This window comes from Gekko japonicus, unplaced genomic scaffold (genome assembly GCF_001447785.1).
Source record: "Gekko japonicus isolate JY-2015 unplaced genomic scaffold, Gekko_japonicus_V1.1 scaffold2, whole genome shotgun sequence".
NCBI classification, from domain to species: domain Eukaryota; kingdom Metazoa; phylum Chordata; class Lepidosauria; order Squamata; family Gekkonidae; genus Gekko; species Gekko japonicus.
In genome coordinates this window covers 4,437,224-4,455,858 of record NW_015175358.1, presented here as the reverse complement: position 1 = coordinate 4,455,858, position 18,635 = coordinate 4,437,224, and the positions used below count along the sequence as shown (strand labels likewise).

The window sequence follows — 18,635 nt, the reverse complement described above, 5'->3', positions numbered from 1 at the left end:
GCCCTTCTTCTTTGGAGGTTTTCAAACAGAGGCCAGATGGCCATCTGACAGCAATGCTGATTGTGTGAACTTAGGCAGATCATGAAAGGGAGGACAGGAAGGGTTCCCTCAGTGCTTAGTTCTTGTGGTCCTTTCTTAGATGCCCAGGGAAATACTGATTTCCACTTTGGGGTCAGGAAGCAATCCTGGAGGTTTTTGCCATCTTCTGGGTGTGGAACAGTGGTCACTGTGGGTGTGGAGGGGGAGGTATTTATGAATTTCCTGCATTGTGCAGGGGGTTGGACTAGATGACCCTGGAGGTCCCCTCCAACTCTATGATTATGTGATTCTATGAAATCACCCTTATAAAAATAAAAGGTTTGATATCTATCTGAGATTTGCAATTCATCCATAGAAGTATATTGCAGATTGATTCCCCCCCCCTAACTTTTGGATGTACCCTAGGTATTGCAAATAATACTGGAGGGATCACTTTGATACCCATTTCAGTCAACTTGCCTCAGGAATCTAAAGGAGATGGCCATGGACAAGTGCCCCTCACTGCTCAAGCCTTAGTCAATGTTTCCCCAAGTCATCACCATGTGACACAAGCACAAGATGTATATCAGCCAGCAGGAAGCAAGCCAAAGAAAACTGGATCCTTGGCACTATTTTTCAGAAAGGTAGGTAGTGTTTATACCAAAGGTTCTTCCTCCTCCAAAGGGGAAAAAAATGATTTCTTTTGAACTCATAGTCTTGATGTCCACACTGAATCTATACTATACACAGTAGCTTTATTTCACATTATAACATATAAATTTGGGTCCAAAGATATGTTTGGCTAAGCAAAAGTACCACATGTGAACAGGAGTGCACTGATTCCCCCCCTCACTGTCCTTCTACCTGACCCTCCCCCCAACTGCTCCAAAAGTTGTACAGTGGAATGTATTCGAAAATTGCAAACCTACCATGCATGAACAGAAATGCTTCTGTGTGTGCGAGTACAAATCAATGAGTATCAATAAAACTTAAACCACTTTTGAAGAAGAAGAAGAGGAGGAGATTGGATTTATACCCTGCCCTTCACTACCCAAAGGTGTCTCAGAGCGGCTTACAAACTCCTTTCCCTTCCCCTCCCCACAACAGACACCCTGTGAGGTAGGTGGGGCTGAGAGAGCTCTTGACAGAAACTGCTCTTTTTCAAGGACAGCTCTTATCAGAACTATGGCTTGGCCAAGGTCATCCAGCCAGGTGTAAGTGGAGGAGTGGGGAATCAAACCCGGTTCTCCCAGATTAGAGTCCGCGCACTTAACCACTACACCAAACTTTAGATTATAGTCTGAAATTCTGCTGACTCAGAAGTATAAATTTATGTAGGATTTAGTTATTTACAAAATTTCTTATTTTCTTTTAGTGTCTTTAAAAAGTGGAGATACCAGTGTATAAATATTTTAAAACAGTTGAAATTCATGAATTGAGCACAAAAAAACAGGATCATGTGTTGTTTCCACCACCAACTCTGCTGGTTCCTTGGATTAGTAAACCTGCAAACATCAATTTCACTTAATTTTCTGCCTTGTTTCATTTTAGGTATATCATCTTGCAAGTGTGCGCTTGCGTGATTTGTGCTTAAAACTGGATGTTTCCAATGATTTGCGGAGGAAAATGTGGACATGTTTTGAATTCGCATTAGTTAATTGCACAGATCTAATGAAAGACAGACACTTGGATCAACTTCTTCTCTGTGCTTTTTACATCATGGCAAAAGTAAGGCCTGTCTTGTTGATGATACATAATTAGTTGTTACAAGCTTAGTCCAATATTGCTTTTTCTACCTGTTATTCATGGTCTCTGTACATCAAGTTTGCTTGTACCTGCAGAGGGCCTCATTCTGGAAACTTTTATACCTTTTAGGCTCAAAAAATCCTTCCCCTCAGAGGCATGGTGCCAGCAGTGCATGATCAAGGGAAGGGAGTTATAGTTCTCTTTCATTTCAGGCAGTAGTCTTCCCCACATTAGCTGCTTAAAAACTTGGTATAGCATTACAATTTTGGAAGAATTGCATGGGGAGCTGAAATTCCTTCCCTTTCAGTATGTACAGCTGCTATTATGTTTCTGAGAGAAATGTTTTGTGTCTAAAACCAGCTCTGGATGTTTTTAACACTGACCTGGCAACCGTGATCCATGCAATGGTCACCTCGAGATTGGATTACTGTAATGCTCTCTACATGGGGTTGCCCTTGTCCCAAATCCAGAAGCTGCAGCTGGTGCAGAATGCAGCGGCGAGACTGTTGTTGTGTCTTCCTGTTCGGAAACACATCCAGCTGGCCCTAAAAGCACTGCACTGTCTGCCTATTCCATACCGGATTCAGTTCAAGGTTTTGGTTCTTACCTTCAAAGCCCTATATGGTCAGGGACCTACTTACCTAAGGGACCGCCTTTCCCCACATATTCCCCAGAGAGCACTAAGATTGGGGTCCCAAAACTGTCTAGCCCTCGCAGGCCCTAAAGAAGCCAGACTACCTGTGACGAGGGCCAGGGCCTTTTCTGTGGTGGCCCCAACTGGTGTAATGAGCGCCCAGATGATGACAGGGCCCTGCGGGACCTTGTACAGTTCCACAGGGCCTGTAAAACGGAGCTCTTCCACCAGGCTTTCGATTAGGGTGCCGCCTCCCAATACTGCAGCACTGGCCCCAACATCAGTAACATCAGCACCAAGTTAACCAACAGCCTGGCAGGAACCTGGATTATGATGGTAGTGACTTTCTGGATGTTGAGAGGACGCCGCCATTGCCTATTAACAACTCTGTTTATTAGTATTAATGATTATATGCTATGGTTGATTTTAAACTGTTTTCCCCTTGGATGACTGCGGCCCCGCCCCCAGCGCGCCCTACGCGGCCGCGTCACTTCCGGGTGACGTGGTTGTGGCGCAAGCGTGCAGACGCACACCCACTCCCAGAACAGGGCTGGAGTCCCCCGCTGTGCATACAGTGGGGACTTGGCAACTGTATTTCCCAACCTGAAGTTGGCAAACCTGTTTTCCTGTATGATCATTTTGACTGTTTTGTTCAGGTGTCCAAAGAGGAAAGAACTTTTCAGGACATAATTGAGAGCTATAGAAACCAACCACAAGCAAACAGCCATGTAAGTATGTTTAAAAGTAGACAAAAGTATAAACTATTTTGCTGTTGCCTTCTATAGACAAATAATATTATCTTTGTCACTTATATGCACTTAGAACATTCTCAGATTATATACTAATATATCTGTAATTACAAAAACTTCCTTTTCTTCCACTTGCTGTAGGTCTACAGAAGTGTTTTGTTGAAAAAAGTACCCACAGAGGTAGATATAAAACAAGAAGAGGTTTCAGAACAGGGTAAGTAAACAGCTGTTCTGTTATTACATTTTAAGTAAAGGTAAAGGTTCCCTTGCTCGAAAGCCAGTCGACTCCGACTCTAGGGTTGCGGTGCTCATCTCCGTTTCAAAGCCGAAGAGCCAGCGCTGTCCGAAGATGTTTCTGTGGTCATGTGGCCGGCATGACTAAACACCAAGGCGCACGGAACGCTATTAAACTTTACTGGAGGATTATATGGAAAATGAGGATCTCCTTAATATATGACATTCAGAAACTAAAGTGCATGTTCTGCAAACTGCACTACAAATTACAGAGATGTATGTTTCCATCCAGTCAGATTTTTATTTGTTTGAAAAGACTGTGAATACATCTGATTAAATAGTTTGTATGGTGGCAAGATTCTTCAGACCAAAACGCACTTAACAGATTAATCTACATAATAGGAAATTGCAGTGTGCATGAGACAAAGCAGAGCAGATGAATGACCAAGGTGATTCAAGCTGATGATACTGTACACTGATGGTTTTCAACCTTACCAGAACTTACCTTTAACTCTTAGAAAGCATCATAGAATTCTGTGTGACATTACAGTGATGTGAGAGAAGGGGGAGGCAGAGGTCTGACCTCACTAGTGTCAACACAAGCCAAACACTTGGAGAAGTACTGTAGAGAGGAACAGGCTAAGGGCTGTTATTGTTGTTGTTCAGTCACACAGTTGAGTCTGACTCTTCGTGACCCCATGGACCACATCATGCCAGGCCCCTCCTGTCTTTTGTCGTGCTCTGGAGTTTGCCTAATTTCATGTTCGTTGCATCGATAACACTGTCTAACCATCTCATCCTTCGCCATCCCCTTCTTCTTTTCCCTTAAATCTTTCCCAGCATCAGAGTCTTCTCCAGTGAGTCCTCCCTTCTCGTTTGGTGGCCAGAGTATTTGAGCTAGAGCCATGTAGTAATACTTTCCAACACTGTAGCCTTATGTTACTGTCCCGCTTCTCCTTCGTTTAAAGTTGGACAGGGGACAGTCTTTCCTGCTGTTGGACTTCTCAACAGCCTTTGACACAGTTGACCACTTCTTTCTTGAATATGGAGTTGGTGTTAAGGGCATAGGCCTTCTGTGGTTACTCTCTTTCCTGTTTGACCAGACATAAAAAGTCTTCATTGGACGAGCAGAATCAGTCCAGTGCATTCTATCCGTTGCATCTGATTTGCCAACTTTCCAGTTACCTAGACATGGCTGATCTGGCAACACTGATCCATGCTTTTGTAACCTCTTGGTCAGATTACTGCAACACACTCTATGTGGGGCTGCCCTTGAAGACAACCTGGAAAATACAGCAGGTCCAGAATACGGCATCCTGATTGTTGTCAGGGGCAAGCTGCTAAGAAGAAGAAGAAGAGATTGGATTTATACCCCACCCTTCACTACTCAAGGGCAGTTTACAATCTCCTTTCCCTTCTCCTCCCCACAACAGACACCCTGTGAGGTAGGTGGGGCTGAGAGTGCTCTTTCAAGGACTGCTCTTTTTCAAGAACAGCTGTGCCAGAACTATGGCTTGCCCAAGGTCATCCAGCAGGTGCAAGTGGGGGTGCAAGAAACCCAGTTCTCCCAGATTAGAGTCCGCACACTTAACCACTACACCAAACATATGTTGACCATTTTGAAACAGCTACATTGGTTGCCAGTCTGTTTCTGAGTTCAATTCAAGGTGCTTGTTATGACCATTAAATCCCTTCATGGCCTAAGACCTACACTGTCATGGACCACCCTATCTTAGCATGGGAGGATGAGGATAACCTGTTCCACACCACAATCTCCTGAAACACCCTAGGAACAGAGGGGGTGAAGGACTAGGGCCAAAGCATGGACCAGACACAAGAGAACATGCCTGGCAGCCTACAGCATCCCGTCCCAAGGAAATGCTGGAAAAGACTAATAAGTCATTGTAGGATCTGGACCCTAGTACTCCTCATGAGTAGAGGAGCTGAGTCAGGTTGCATGGAACATTGTTGGACCACAGACTGTGACTTTTGGACCGTTATTTGAGAATCCCTGCTGTCAGACCCTGTGGTTACTGGGACTTGCCTCCCACCTGCTGGCCAGGACACACATTGTCGTAAGTCAGTCTGTGCTCAGTGACAGCACAGATTCCGCAGATGAAGAGTTACCTGCAGCTGGCCTTCAGCCAGTAATTGAGCAACCAGCTGCAGCTGGCTCTGAGCCAGGAGAAGAGCAACAAGAGGTTAGGTTATCAGCTGAGCAGAAATCACAGCCTACAGCTGAAACCAATCCAACACCTTGTAGCTCTGAAGCAGTAAATGAGGCTTCAGAAGCCACTTCCAGCGCACCTAGCTCACCCACACCCCTGCAGCACTGATGCTGTCAGAGGCAAGCTGAGTTGTAGGAGAGGAGGAGTGCGAGACTCATGGCCTGTAGTCAGCTGTCAGCTGACGAGATGGATGAGTAGTTTCAGGATGACTGCCAAGGAATTGGCTGGGAGTGTAGCTTGTTAAGATTTGGTTATAAAGTTAGCCAGGAGGAAAAGCAGTTTGTGAATGCAACAAATACACTCTGCTACTAAGACACCAACCTTGCTGTTACCAGAACTCTACAACCTTGAACTGGACCTGATAACTGGCTTTTCTGGAGACCCTGGCCTTGGACTTACTACCTGGAACTCCTTGATCCTAGACAGAACTTTGGTAAACCTGCTCTCTGGAACCTCTGACTTTGGACTGAACTCTGATTACTCTCTCTGTTATCCTACAACTCATGCTGTTACACCTGCTCCCTAGGAGGGCTGGGTCAGTACACACACATTTGAAGGACCGTCTCCTTCCATATGTTCCTGTGTGCCAGCAATGGTAACTGGGCAGCCATCTATTGGCTATCCCACCACTTAGAGTGGCCTGTCTGGCATACACAAAAATATTATTTTTATGTAAGTACCAGATCAGCCCATATATTTATACACCAGATATTTAAGCTATTTTCCTAGAAGCCAAACATCTAAAGTATGTTGGGAGTGGGAAAGCCTATCTGCGGGAATTGAGATTCAACCAGCACAAGGAAAACCATTGGCTCAGGTTACCTGGAAGGGATTTTTGGGAATTTTTTGCAAGGGTCACTCCTTCAGTCATGAAAGAGTTAAGCTGATGTTTGTATATGTTAATGTTAGTTAGTTAACATTGCACCAATTAGTTGTTGAGTAAAATCTTCCTAATGAGATGAGTTTAAGAGTGACTATTGGCTAATCAATATATTGGGTGATGGTACATGCTGTTTTGCATATGCACCAGGGATGGAGCTTTGGGAAGAAACCTTCCTTTCCTTTGTTCTCACTCACAGCAGAGAAGACATGAGTTTGAGCAAACAAGCAAGATATAGAACTAGTTAATTAGGATGTTGTTGTTTTCCTCCATATACTCCTTCCCTAATTTTATATAGTAAACTTTCCTTTTCTTATAAGCTAAACTCACACACATCTGAGCCTACTTTATTTCTGCTGTGCAACATCGCAGCTGACCTTGGCCAGCTGTTGAACTGTTGGGCTTGCAAAATTCTTCTCTCCTGTCTGTGATTCTCTGGATTGACATTAGCCCTGTTGAGCTTGCACTGCCACAATGACACTGGGTTCTGCTGGGCATGTGTACATTGCCATTGGTTCTACCGAGCTTGCAAAGGCACCCCCCTTTCAGTTTCCACTGCAGATATTTTTTGCTTTGAAATCACTTCTGTTGGACTTGTACTGCCACAGTGGCCCTTGGTTCTGCTAGGTTTCTGCATATTGCCATTGGTTCTGCTGGGCTTTCAACAGTGCACTTCCTTCAGTTTTTACTGTAGAGATTCTCTGGTTTGACTTTGGTTCTGTTGAATTTGCACTGGCACAATAGCCCTGGGTTCTGCTGGGCTTCTGCAAATTGCTGTTGGTTTTGTTGGGCTTGCAAAAATGTCCCCCACTTTGTGTTTCCACTGTAGAGGTCCTCTAGTTTGATTTTGGTTCTGTTTGGCTTCGCACATTGGCTTGTGGTTCTACTGAGATTACTTGTTGTTGGCTCTCAGTGATTGCAATTTACAGGCGTGGCTTTTGCCCTGGAAGCTTCCAAGGTTTTTGTGATGGTACTTCTCTCTTATTTTGAGTGGTTAGGTGTGATGTAAGTTTTAAATTTCTTGTTGTTTCTTTCTCTCACTCAAAGTATCTGTCGCTGCCACCAGGAATTTAATTCCCGTCTTTAATTAACTTTTCCCACAGTATTGTGCCCAAGCTCTAAGGCTCCTTTGTTGGACTATGTGGTTCTGAGGATAAGGCTCTGGGTTAACAATAAACAAGATAAAACTTTAGTGGTAAAAGAAGCATATTGGTTACAAGATGTCTCTGTCAGCTTTCCCCCTCACACTCTTAAAATACTCTGACTATATTAGATTTTGCCTAATATGCTCCCTTAAGTATATTTCTTCCTCCTTTAGAATCTTAATCCCTTTCACAGCACTTCTGTATGATTCTGTTGGGAAGACTGCTTCTCTGACTTTGTAGATTGACCATAACTGACAGCTACTGACTGCTGACTTCAGACTTCAAACTGAACACTCTGCCTTCTCTCTCTCCACACACACTTTCTAGCTCCGCCCACACACTCACCAACCAATCACCTCACTCACTCATCTAGCTCTTTTCACCCCCCTTGTTCTTCTGAAACGTACCAACCATTTAAAGAAACATAGGTCCCATTCACACGGAGGATTTGCCACGCTAAAGGCACAAATGGTAGGTGGATTCTCGGTGCGCGATCACACAGCAAAATCTGGGAAGCGTAGTGCACCCGTGGCAACCCACCGAAGAAGTGCAGTAAAAAAATACCTCAGAAAGTGCAGTAGTATCTGGAAAACGCGCGGCAGGGACAGGCGTCTGATCGTGGGAGCGCTAGTATCCCGTGGCTTTCGGTGCCCGTCCAAGTCCCGTCGCAAACCAGATGGCTTCCCTAAGCACATGTGCACAAACAGTAAACTGGAAGCAGTGCTGCTCCATGGAACTGCGCATGTGCACAAACACGGAACGCTTGCCACGTGGCTTGCCAGTTCCAGCATCGCTGTGTGATTGCGAGCTTCCTGCCACAGCATGAATACTCAGGAGACCGTGTGATCGAGCTAACACGCTTTATTTTGCCCCGGGGCAAACAGCCACGCCTCACCCCCACATTATCTGGCCCGTGTGACCGGGGCCATACTCTTATAACTTGAAATCATTAGTTTTCTTTTCCCTTTCCCATAGGAAATAATGGAGGATGGTTGGGGGCACCCTGTTCAGGTGCCCATAGAATTGGACCACTTGACCTTACCTACTTGAAACTTGAGCTTATTTAAAGGACAGGCACCAGCAGCTCTGCTACAATTTTGATGCCTGTACCTTTAAAAACAACCCCACCCCCCACCCAGAAAGTTTCCCCATAGGGAATAATGGACCTGAAAATTTTGGAAACCTGAAAAAACCTGAATTTTGGAGTATCGGGAATACTGATATTTTTCAGGTCCAATATACCTGAATCCCCCCCCCCCGGATTATTTTGCACATCCATAGTTATGGCATCTTTATAGTATTTGTTTTATTTAAAATTTACAGGTAGGGCTGAGGTAGAGGCACAAAGACGGGACAACTGATCCCCACAGAGAGGTCCTGTACTTTCTTCATACTTCAGCCAACTTTCCACAGGAATGGCTTTTTTCCTAACCTCTGTAAAAATCCCTCTACATGTCATAAACCAGCATCCCAAAACTGCTGCTCTATCTCCTCAACAGAGCTGTTCTTTTTTTCCCATGAACCCCTCCCCCAGTAAATTACTGATATCAAATGGGAGGTCCCACAGGGAAAAGTACCTTTGTTCTGTTAGCCATTTCACACGCCTAAGCGAGTTAGGCTTTATGATGTAATGGAAGGAAAATCAGGCTTGGATCAGTTATTTTCACATGCGCCCCTCTTCATCCACTGTGGAGTTCATTGAAGGAGACCTGCCTTGCATGAGCAGAAGTGCAAAACACTGGAGGAATGTACTCTACAGATGACAACTGCCTCCATAACAGAAAAAGGGCATTGTGCAAGTGGGAACAAGATTTAGGATTCAAGCCTTGTGCTTGCACACAAAAGCTTATACCATGAATAAAACTTTAAGACCAACAAAGGTGCCACTGGACTCGAACTTTGTTCAGACATCTTATAGTAAAGCTGCCTCTTGTTTGCTGTATCTTTAACTGAAGTAAAGATTTATTTACTTGTCAAAAGGGTATGTAGGCAGGGTTTTTTTTGAACGGAATGCAGTACATGGTGAACAGGTTGGTGATTGATTCACTATGAGCACTCTGTGGGTCAACCCACATTTACTGCAACTCCTCTAAGATGCTGTCAGCAGCCCTACAGTGATCCATAATATGGGTGTTGAATCACATGGGATCTGCTTGGTTTCCCTCTTCTTTTTTATTTAAAAGCCTATTGTGTTCTTTGTCTCTTCCTTATAATAGATTCCCCTCAGAAGATGAGCTATTCACCTGTAAGGACAACACCAGAAAATTCCAGAAACTTGGGAAATGAGGAAAGAGGGCATCTGGTAAAATTTTACAACACCATCTATGTCGGAAGAGTACAGACATTTGCTTTAAAATATGGAATTTCAAACCAGGATCATGTGGTATGTGAATTTCTTTTCAGGGTTCACAAAATGACATATAGAATTTAATGACAGTTTAATAACAAGGCTTTCTATTCCTAAATTTGAGATAGCATTGAATTTTCCATGCCCTGAGGAAGAACTTCATGAGCTGTTCAAAAAGAGAGGGGTGTTAATGACATAGCAAATTTGCAAACGTTTCACAGTCCTGATTCCTTCAAAAAAGATTGGGCACTCATAACTACAGAAAGGAGCAGAGGGTAGATAGATGTGGTGAGCTGAAATCTCTGAGTTGAGGCTAAGATGAGCATTCATATGTACCTCTGTTAAAAATCCAGTCACAAGCCAAAAGCCTACACAGGGATAAGGAAACCCAAGGAGGAGTCCAGAGCGATCTGCGAGATGATTGTGTATCTAAGGTTGAAATAAGGTGCTGATCAACATTTTCTTTCACTGTATATTTCACTGTGCTATCTTCTTTATAGGAGTTGTATGAAGCTTAAAACTTTCAGCAGTTGGAACAGTGACTTGAGATGATGGGCCAGGGTTTCAGTTCCATGGAAAACTTCTGCTAATGGCAGGGGCTGTATGATTTTTGCCAGTTTCCTTCCTCCTGCTTTCATCTGGCTCTTCCCTCACGTTGTCCCCCAGGAAGCTACATTTTGGGGATCATTTTCAACTGCAGCAGAAGGGGAAAGCAAGGAAATACTGTTCTGCTGACAAATTTACCTTGGAATCCACCCCAATAGTATTTGACTAAACATAATTTGAAGTAGAAAAGGAGTTTTGCTAACACATCCTGAATCCTGACTAAAGTAGTTAAAATTAATCATGTGTAAAACAACCTTTTGTAAAATACAGGGTGTGTCCTGTAAATTGGGTGGTTGGACTGTTGATATAGTCTCATCCAGGGATGTCCTTTGTCACCATTTTTATGTATTCTTGCGATGGAGATACTGGCTAAAAAGATCAAACAAAATGTCAGGATTCAGGGAATAAAAGTGGATGCTGCAGAATTTAAAATGAAAAGCTATGCAGATTATGTGGTTTTGACAGTGTTGAATCCCCCAAAATTGCTGCAGTATGTAATGGAACCGAAGAATTCAGAAATAATACAGTTTCTAACAAGAAGAGGATGATATTATAAGGAATACAGAATGTATAGTTGCCACCAATCCCATAAAATATTTGGGAATAAATGTGACAGGGCAAAATGGCAACCTTTTAAAAAATAATTACCAAAAGATATGGTATTGATACAAGCAGATTTATCCAGATGGGAAAAATTTAAAATCTCCTGGCTGAGCAGACTTTCTGCAGCCAAGCTGAATGTATTGCCAAATCTAAATGTTTTGTTTTCAATGTTACCTTTGCATATAGAAGAAAGAACATTGAAAGAATAGCAAAGACAGATAAGTAAATTTATATGAAATGGCAAGAAACCAAGAGAGGAGGGCTAGGGGTTCCAAATGTAAAATTATATGACCAGGCGGCTGGCTTGGTATGGATTGCTGATTGGATTAAAGAACCAAGACAAAGAATAGTAAAACTCACATCAGTGGATTTAGTTGAAAATGTACATAATTACTTATGGATCCAGAAATCAACTAAAACAAGTATAACACAAAGAAGCCATATAATTAGAGATGGACTGTTGAGAATATGGTTCACATGCCAGAATTTACTGAGCCCTTCAAATTCTTTGCACATGTCTCCAATAGAGGCCTACCACGATATAAACACCAGAAATAAGAACAATTTTTTAATGTATGGTATCATGATAAATTCTCAGGGAAGAATTAAGTCATGGCAAGATATCAGGAATGAAAGAATATATATTCAATTGTTATATCACCAATTAATTTCAAGGTTAATGAGGGTCATAAACACTCAAGGTGGAGCTGTAAGAGAGATAGAGTTTGAACAATTGATCACAAAACAAAAAGAACATTTATTATGGTGGATTTATAAGTTACAACTTCAACTAGAAACAGAAGGAGAACAAGTGAAAACATGTATGATTAAATGGATGCAGAATTTTAAAGAACAGATATCTATGCACCAGTGAGAACTGTTATGGGAAAGAGATATCAAGTTCACAGCCAGCCAGGCGTTAAGAGAAAATTGGTACAAAATGTTTTTCAGATGGTATATAACTCCAAAGGATATAGAGAAAGCAAACAAAAATTACAAAGGAAAGTGTTGGAAATGTCAAGACATAGACAGAACTTTTTTCATATGGGGTGAATGTGTAAAACAGCAAAAAGGTACTGGAAAGAAATACATGGAGAAATGCAGAATATTTTAAAGATTAAATTTCCCATGGAAGTCAAGTGTATGTTATTAGGTATACTGCCTAACAATTTGCCAAAAATTTTGGAAGAGATATTCAGATATATGGTGACAGCGGCTAGAATTATTTATGCAATGAAATGGGAAGCAGACATTTGCCCTGGATTAGAAGAGTGAAAGAACAAACTTGCTGAGTATACAGCGATGGCGAAATAAACATCTTGTTTGGGAAATAGATCAGTTACAAAATTTGAGAAGAGATGGAGTGTATATTATTTGTATGACATATCTAGAATGAGAAGTAGTTTAAAAATTGGTATATAAACATAATGCAGTGAAGAAGCAGAATAATGAGTAGTTCTAAATGTTAAAGGCTGAATCGAAATGTGTCCCAACAAAAGTTATATTTATTGTAATTTACACACAGTGTTTTAAAAATTATTTAATGTAATGCAAGGGGTGTTGTGGAGAAAACATTTTCTTTTTTTGTTTGTTATATAATTTTTAGTTTTTGTATTTTATTTCTGTATTTTGATGGAAGTATAATAATGTTAGGTGTCAAATGGAAGAAGAGCTGTATCTTTTCAGCATCTCCTGAGTAGCTGAGAAGGGTCCTTCTGAAACAGTTGAGATTAATATTGCTCACCTAGAGGATTGTGGCAAATCAACTATGCTTCAACATTTGCCATTTTGGGGCTTGTTTTCAATTAAGCCCTGTGTACAGTTAATACTCCTTGTACCGAATGTACATTTTTTTTTCCTTTCCTAGGTGGAAGCACCTCCTCTTTCTCCCTTTCCCAGCATTAAACAGCAGCCAGTGTCTCCTCGGCGGATATCCCAGCAACATTCGGTTTATGTTTCACCACATAAGAATGGGGCTTCTTTGACACCTAAGACTGGACTGTTGTATAAATTTAATGGGAGTCCTTCTAAGGTAGGAAGCATGCTGTTTCTAGGAGTTTAAAATCACATTTATGCTTGTTAATTTCAAGACAGCTTTCTCTGAAAGATTCTAGTAGTACACATAGTAAACATGATGTGCATTGTATTGGAAACTCTTAGGTAGCTGAAGCTGCTGTAAAAATATAACCACCTTTAAAACCTGAGAGTCTGAGACCCTAATAAAGTACGTATTTGGCTCCTGTATAATAATCCTTTAAGAATTTAATAATTATCTAAGTTGATTGTAATTGTTTTAATTTGACAGAGTTTGAAGGAAATCAACAATATGATAAAGGAAGGAGGACAGAAAACTAAGAAGAGAACAATATCAATTGACAGTGATACAGACTCACCAGCTAAGAGACTGTGCCAGGAAAATGATGATGTTTTACTTAAACGCCTTCAGGATGTTGTCAGTGAAAGAGCAAATCATTAGGTCAGCTGTGGAGGACTAAACTTTTATTGAGATTAATCTCTTACAGAACAAAATCCCCTTCATTTTCTTTCTTTCTTTCCCCCATGGTAGGTAAACAGCAGTATTAAAAGTAATGTTTTTATGCTTGCTTTTAACATTTCTAATTTCACTCTTAGACAAACTTTCAACAGTTATTGAACTGATGCCATACAGCTGATATTATTTACAGCATTGTTTTGAAGTTGGTTTGAACCTAAACTGTGAGAAGGTATACATCTGGAAAGAAGCTAGTGGCTTTTGATGCTGGTATTTAGAGCTTAGGAGCCAATTCCTATTAAGAGGCTGAAAGTTTTCCGGTTGCAACAATTCAGTGTTAAGACAGCACTAATTGGTTATACCTTGGTACAATTGTTCTCTTGGTGTGAGTTTCACTTCAAAATATTGGGCTTTATTCTTTAAAAGAAAACAGTTTCATTCTATACATTATTTTAATGTAAAGTGAGATTGCAAGATCTGGTATATTTAGTCATGAATATAGTAAAGCCAGGTGTCTTTCACTCCCTAGTTTACTGTGGACAGAGATCAACTTTTAATCAACTGTTTGCATAGCGTTTAAATTAAAATGCTGTGCTCTTAACTACTGGTAGCATGGCAACATATTCTGTGGTGTGAACTAAATGAGTGTTTGGGATTATAGTTTTTGGGATTGTTTGGGTTTTTTTTCCATTTTGGAAGAGATTAATATTGTAGAGGTAAAAGTGGTATGCAGTGGTCTGTCACAGCCCATATTGGGGGAATTTGCATTTGCTTGCTACCTCATTTTGAGTTTGCTTTCCTCCAGAAGTAAGTAGTCCTGCTTTTGGATGGAAGCGTTCCTTGTAACTCCCAAGTTAATTGTGCTGCAGCACTACAGATGCCTATGTACTGTATGCTAATTGTGAAAAGCATGTAGCTCATAACTCGTGCACCTTTTACTAATCGTTTAGTGTGGAACCTAGATGCATACTGCAGCTGCTGTTCTGGGAAGAAGCCAGCTCTCTTTAGAATCTCAAATGTATGCCCCCAAGTATCCCATGAAAGATCAAGATGTATTCGTTCGTCTGTAGTAGTAGAAAAGAGCAAGAGCCCAGTAGCACCTTAAAAACTAACAAAATTTGTGGCAGGGTATGAGTCATTGATCTGTATGTGAAGAAGAGAGCAGTGACTCACAAAAGCTCATATCCTGCCACAAATTTTGTTAGTCTTTAAGGTACTACTGGACTCTTGCTGTTTTCTACTACCCAAGTATCCCAACAGGCAGAGGAGACTGGAGTGGTTACATTTCTATTAATAGATTTTTTCCCTGAAAAGCATCTTATTATTTGTGTAGTATCTACACAAAAAAATGAAAAATAAAATTAGATAAGCTTGTACATAAAATTATGTAGCTATTCGACGGGTTTGACCTGTCTTCTGTCACTGGCAGTAGTTATCAAGCCAATATTCAACTCTTATTTTTGAATTGTTTGTAAAGATTTGGAATTTTTTATCAGGAATGTTTAATAATTTGTGCATAGGTCTGCTGTCTCTCATTTTGTTTATTACTAGGGATGGTCAAACTGGTTCACGAGCCAAAATTTGGCATGAATTTGGTCCAACTTATGTTTGAGGAAGGTGCTTTCTCTGACCATTTACTGGACTTTTGTCCGGTTCGGCTTTTTGGGCCATTGAAACCTAACAGCTGAGCAGTGTAGGTTTGCCCCATTAACTATTAGGTTTAAATGGCTGCAAGCTATTTCACTAGTCATTTTTGCTACCCCCCCTGCTTCAAAGTCGGTGGAAGCAAAATGGACCGCTGAAATGGCTGCCAGCCATTTTACCCTAACACCAGATGGCTGAACTTGCACCCACCCCCACTTGGAACCACTGCAAACTGAACCAAAATTTTTCAGTTTGTGCCCATCCCTATTCATTACTTAAGTGTATTCAAAGGAAGTATCATAATATCATACTGTATTTTGTATTACTTGTTCATGTAGTTTTAGGTAATGGTCTGGATCCTACAATTTTTTACACTGCTACAGGAGTGTTTCTATGGCTTAAGAGGCTGCCTGCCAGTGCCAAGGCACTACAAGATATTGCATCACCACACAACAGGAACAAAATGGTGGGATCACGGTTATCAGACTTCTTTCCATAAGCATCCGTTCAGTTGTAATTTCTTTTTGTCTTTAATCAATATTCCAGTATTTGATTTAAGTTAGAAGTTATAGTAGTCTAACATATTGCATTGTCATTATTAGAACCGTGGCTTCCGGGAAAAATTAAGCTAAGAAACAGTTGGTGCTACACAATAAAGCATCAGTGCATTTGTGTTTCATTAATGTATAAATTTTCCTTTCATAGCTAATATCTCAAGATCTAAATACATTCAGTTCCTGTAGAATACAGTAACCTTTTATGATGGCTTTGATATATATATATACATATATATATATGAAGTATCCTGACAATGTCAGGCTCGTTACATTATACGATGTAACAAAACATACACTGAACTTAATGCAGTTTCAGCTGTAAATTTGGTAGTTCTAAATGTGTTTCTGTAATCTGTTAATCTTAATTTCTCATGTGAATTGATTTGGCCTATAAACATCTGTTATTCTCAGATCTTGTATTAAAACGCTCGGGTTTAAATTCTTATTAATCATGATTTTATGGTTTCTAATAATTACACTTTTACTGCTGGACGTCATACTAAATTTGACCTAGAAAAAGCTAGTAAAGCTACAGTTGTGCTTTCTAGAAATGTTTTTTATAAAACTTTATGCTTTGGAAACATGCTTGTAAATATGAATCTTAAAATAAACAAAATTCTGACTTAATCTGAGTTGGATTGGTTTGGTTGTTTCCTTGATTCAATATAGTTAAATACCAAGAAATCCTCCTAGTTCCTCTGTGTGTGTGTGTATTTCCTCACTTTTTTCGAACACAAGTCTTGTGTACTTAAAGCAACAACAGGAATTACTTAAAGCAACAACAGAGAATGGGGGGAATAACCTCTGCATGGAGAAGCAGTGTGAAGTATTTTAACATATCATACCCAAAGATATTGGGACAAATGGAAGAATCTTAGTCAGCCAAATATGGGTAATGAGTAGATGAGCATGATGATTTGAGTGTGTATGCATATGTGTTGTTCTTATATGCTATTTATTAGTCCATAATAAACGTTATATGCATGGTGAAGTAAACTAAAAATCATGCCCTCAGTCATTTTTTAAAGATTCCTACTTTATGACAATAGCTCCTAAAATGGTACTCCAAATGCCAATTCTCAGAAAATGTATTCCTAATAAGGGAGAGGCACAAATAAACAGGTGGAGAAAGGCAGAAAGTATCTCTTCTTCACTACACCCATGATTGTTAGGGTATTCTTCAGAATTCTCGGTGGACCCATTTAACTCTTTTAATGTGTAGCCTGGCAGATGAGCTTGGCTACATGGTACTCTCAAAACATGAAAACTGCCTGCTGAGAATTCTGGAGACTCTCCTACTACCAGGCTGTGAAGGATAGGATCACAAATACAGTGAAGGGGCTATTGGCCATTCTTTCTCCCTGATGCACTGCTTTAAAATTGCAAGTAGCTTTTATAGGAGAGAGCACCCAAAATGTGGTCCTCTTCTCATCTGCAGTGGTACTGCCTATTTTACTCCCTCACAATTTTGCCTCATGTGTAGGCAGGGGCCTAATTTAAATGGCAACGTAAAAGAAACTGCACTAAGCATTCCTTTAAAGTGGGCTGCTCCACACAAAGAACAGCTATTTATGCTCAGTATGCCAGATATTGGAAAGTTTGTACCAGTTTCAAAGATTCTCTGTGACAAGGTATTACCAAAGAACAACCAAACAGAAACAAAAACATCTCTTGGAGTGAATTAAAGCAAAACAAGCTACCAGTTCACAGTACTGAGTGGTGAGTGAATTCTCCCTCTAGCACTCACTGCTTACAGAGCCCAGGCTTCAAGGGAAAATCGGAACCATGTGAAAATCTTGCTTTCTCAGCTAATACTCATTGTTTTACTTAAAAGCTTCATTTAAAAGTAGTGCTTCATTTAAAAGTAGTCTAGCTAAGCATGAGAAAATAATGTGGAAGATAACGATCCATGTCGTTAACGCACTTTGCGTTTACCAATAATAACTTCTCAAAACAGACTTTCCTTCAGTGAATCAGATTTTATTTGGATACAGCCTGCAGGTCGGGTGCCTCTCGTTGCCCCAGAGAGCATTGAGAACACACACTGAATTGGGTTCTGTGGCAGATATTTATCCTGTCCCGGAGTGGTTTGGAAAATAAGAAACGCCCTCTCCGCCTCCCAGAACTGAGAGTCAGGAGTTACAACTTCCAATCACCGACCGCCTAGTCACTTCTTTTTATTAGACAAGCCCACTACTTTCCCAAAAAGGGCATAATTTAGTGTCTGACTTCCCCATTTCTAACTCCCCTTTAGCTCAGCTTCTTATTAAGCCTTAATCATTAATTGATTTCCAGCAAAATATTTCTATAGCAATTTTTAAAGCAAGGTTTTTAAAATCAGAAGCCCCTTATATCAATGCATTTCTTACAATCCACAAAGCACAGTGGCATATGTAAAGACTTATGAGTAAAAAAGAGTTGGTTTGTATGCCCTGCTTTTCTCTACCCTGAGGACTCTTCACCTTCCTTTCCTCTCCCCACAGCAGGCATCTTGTAAGGTAGGTCGGGTGGGCCTGAGCGAGTTCTGAGAGAACTATGACTGGCCCAAGGTAACCCAGCAGACTTCATGTGGAGGAGAGGGGAATAGAACTCGGTTCTCCAGATTAGAGGCTGCCACTCTTAACCACTACACCGGGGTGGCCAAACTGTGGCTTGTTCGCCACATGCAGCTCTTTCACACACATTCTGTGGCTCCCGGCAGGGTGGCTGGGGAAGTGAAGGGGAGGCATGCCTCCCCATCCGGTCTTCCTTCC

The 18,635-nt window shown here is 41.0% G+C and overlaps 1 protein-coding gene across 1 annotated transcript in view; it reads left to right on the top strand.

The window, feature by feature from the left end:
• Positions 1-13,757, top strand: part of RBL1 (retinoblastoma-like 1) — a 45,644-nt gene extending 31,887 nt beyond the window's left edge. The window contains exons 16-22 of the mRNA XM_015425255.1: positions 445-662; positions 1,570-1,746; positions 3,055-3,126; positions 3,289-3,361; positions 9,851-10,017; positions 13,058-13,222; positions 13,496-13,757. Coding sequence (XP_015280741.1) covers positions 445-662; positions 1,570-1,746; positions 3,055-3,126; positions 3,289-3,361; positions 9,851-10,017; positions 13,058-13,222; positions 13,496-13,666 — 1,043 coding nt within the window. The 3' untranslated portion in view covers positions 13,667-13,757. The remainder of the gene's footprint in view (positions 1-444; positions 663-1,569; positions 1,747-3,054; positions 3,127-3,288; positions 3,362-9,850; positions 10,018-13,057; positions 13,223-13,495) is intronic.
• Positions 13,758-18,635: the final 4,878 nt, after the last annotated feature.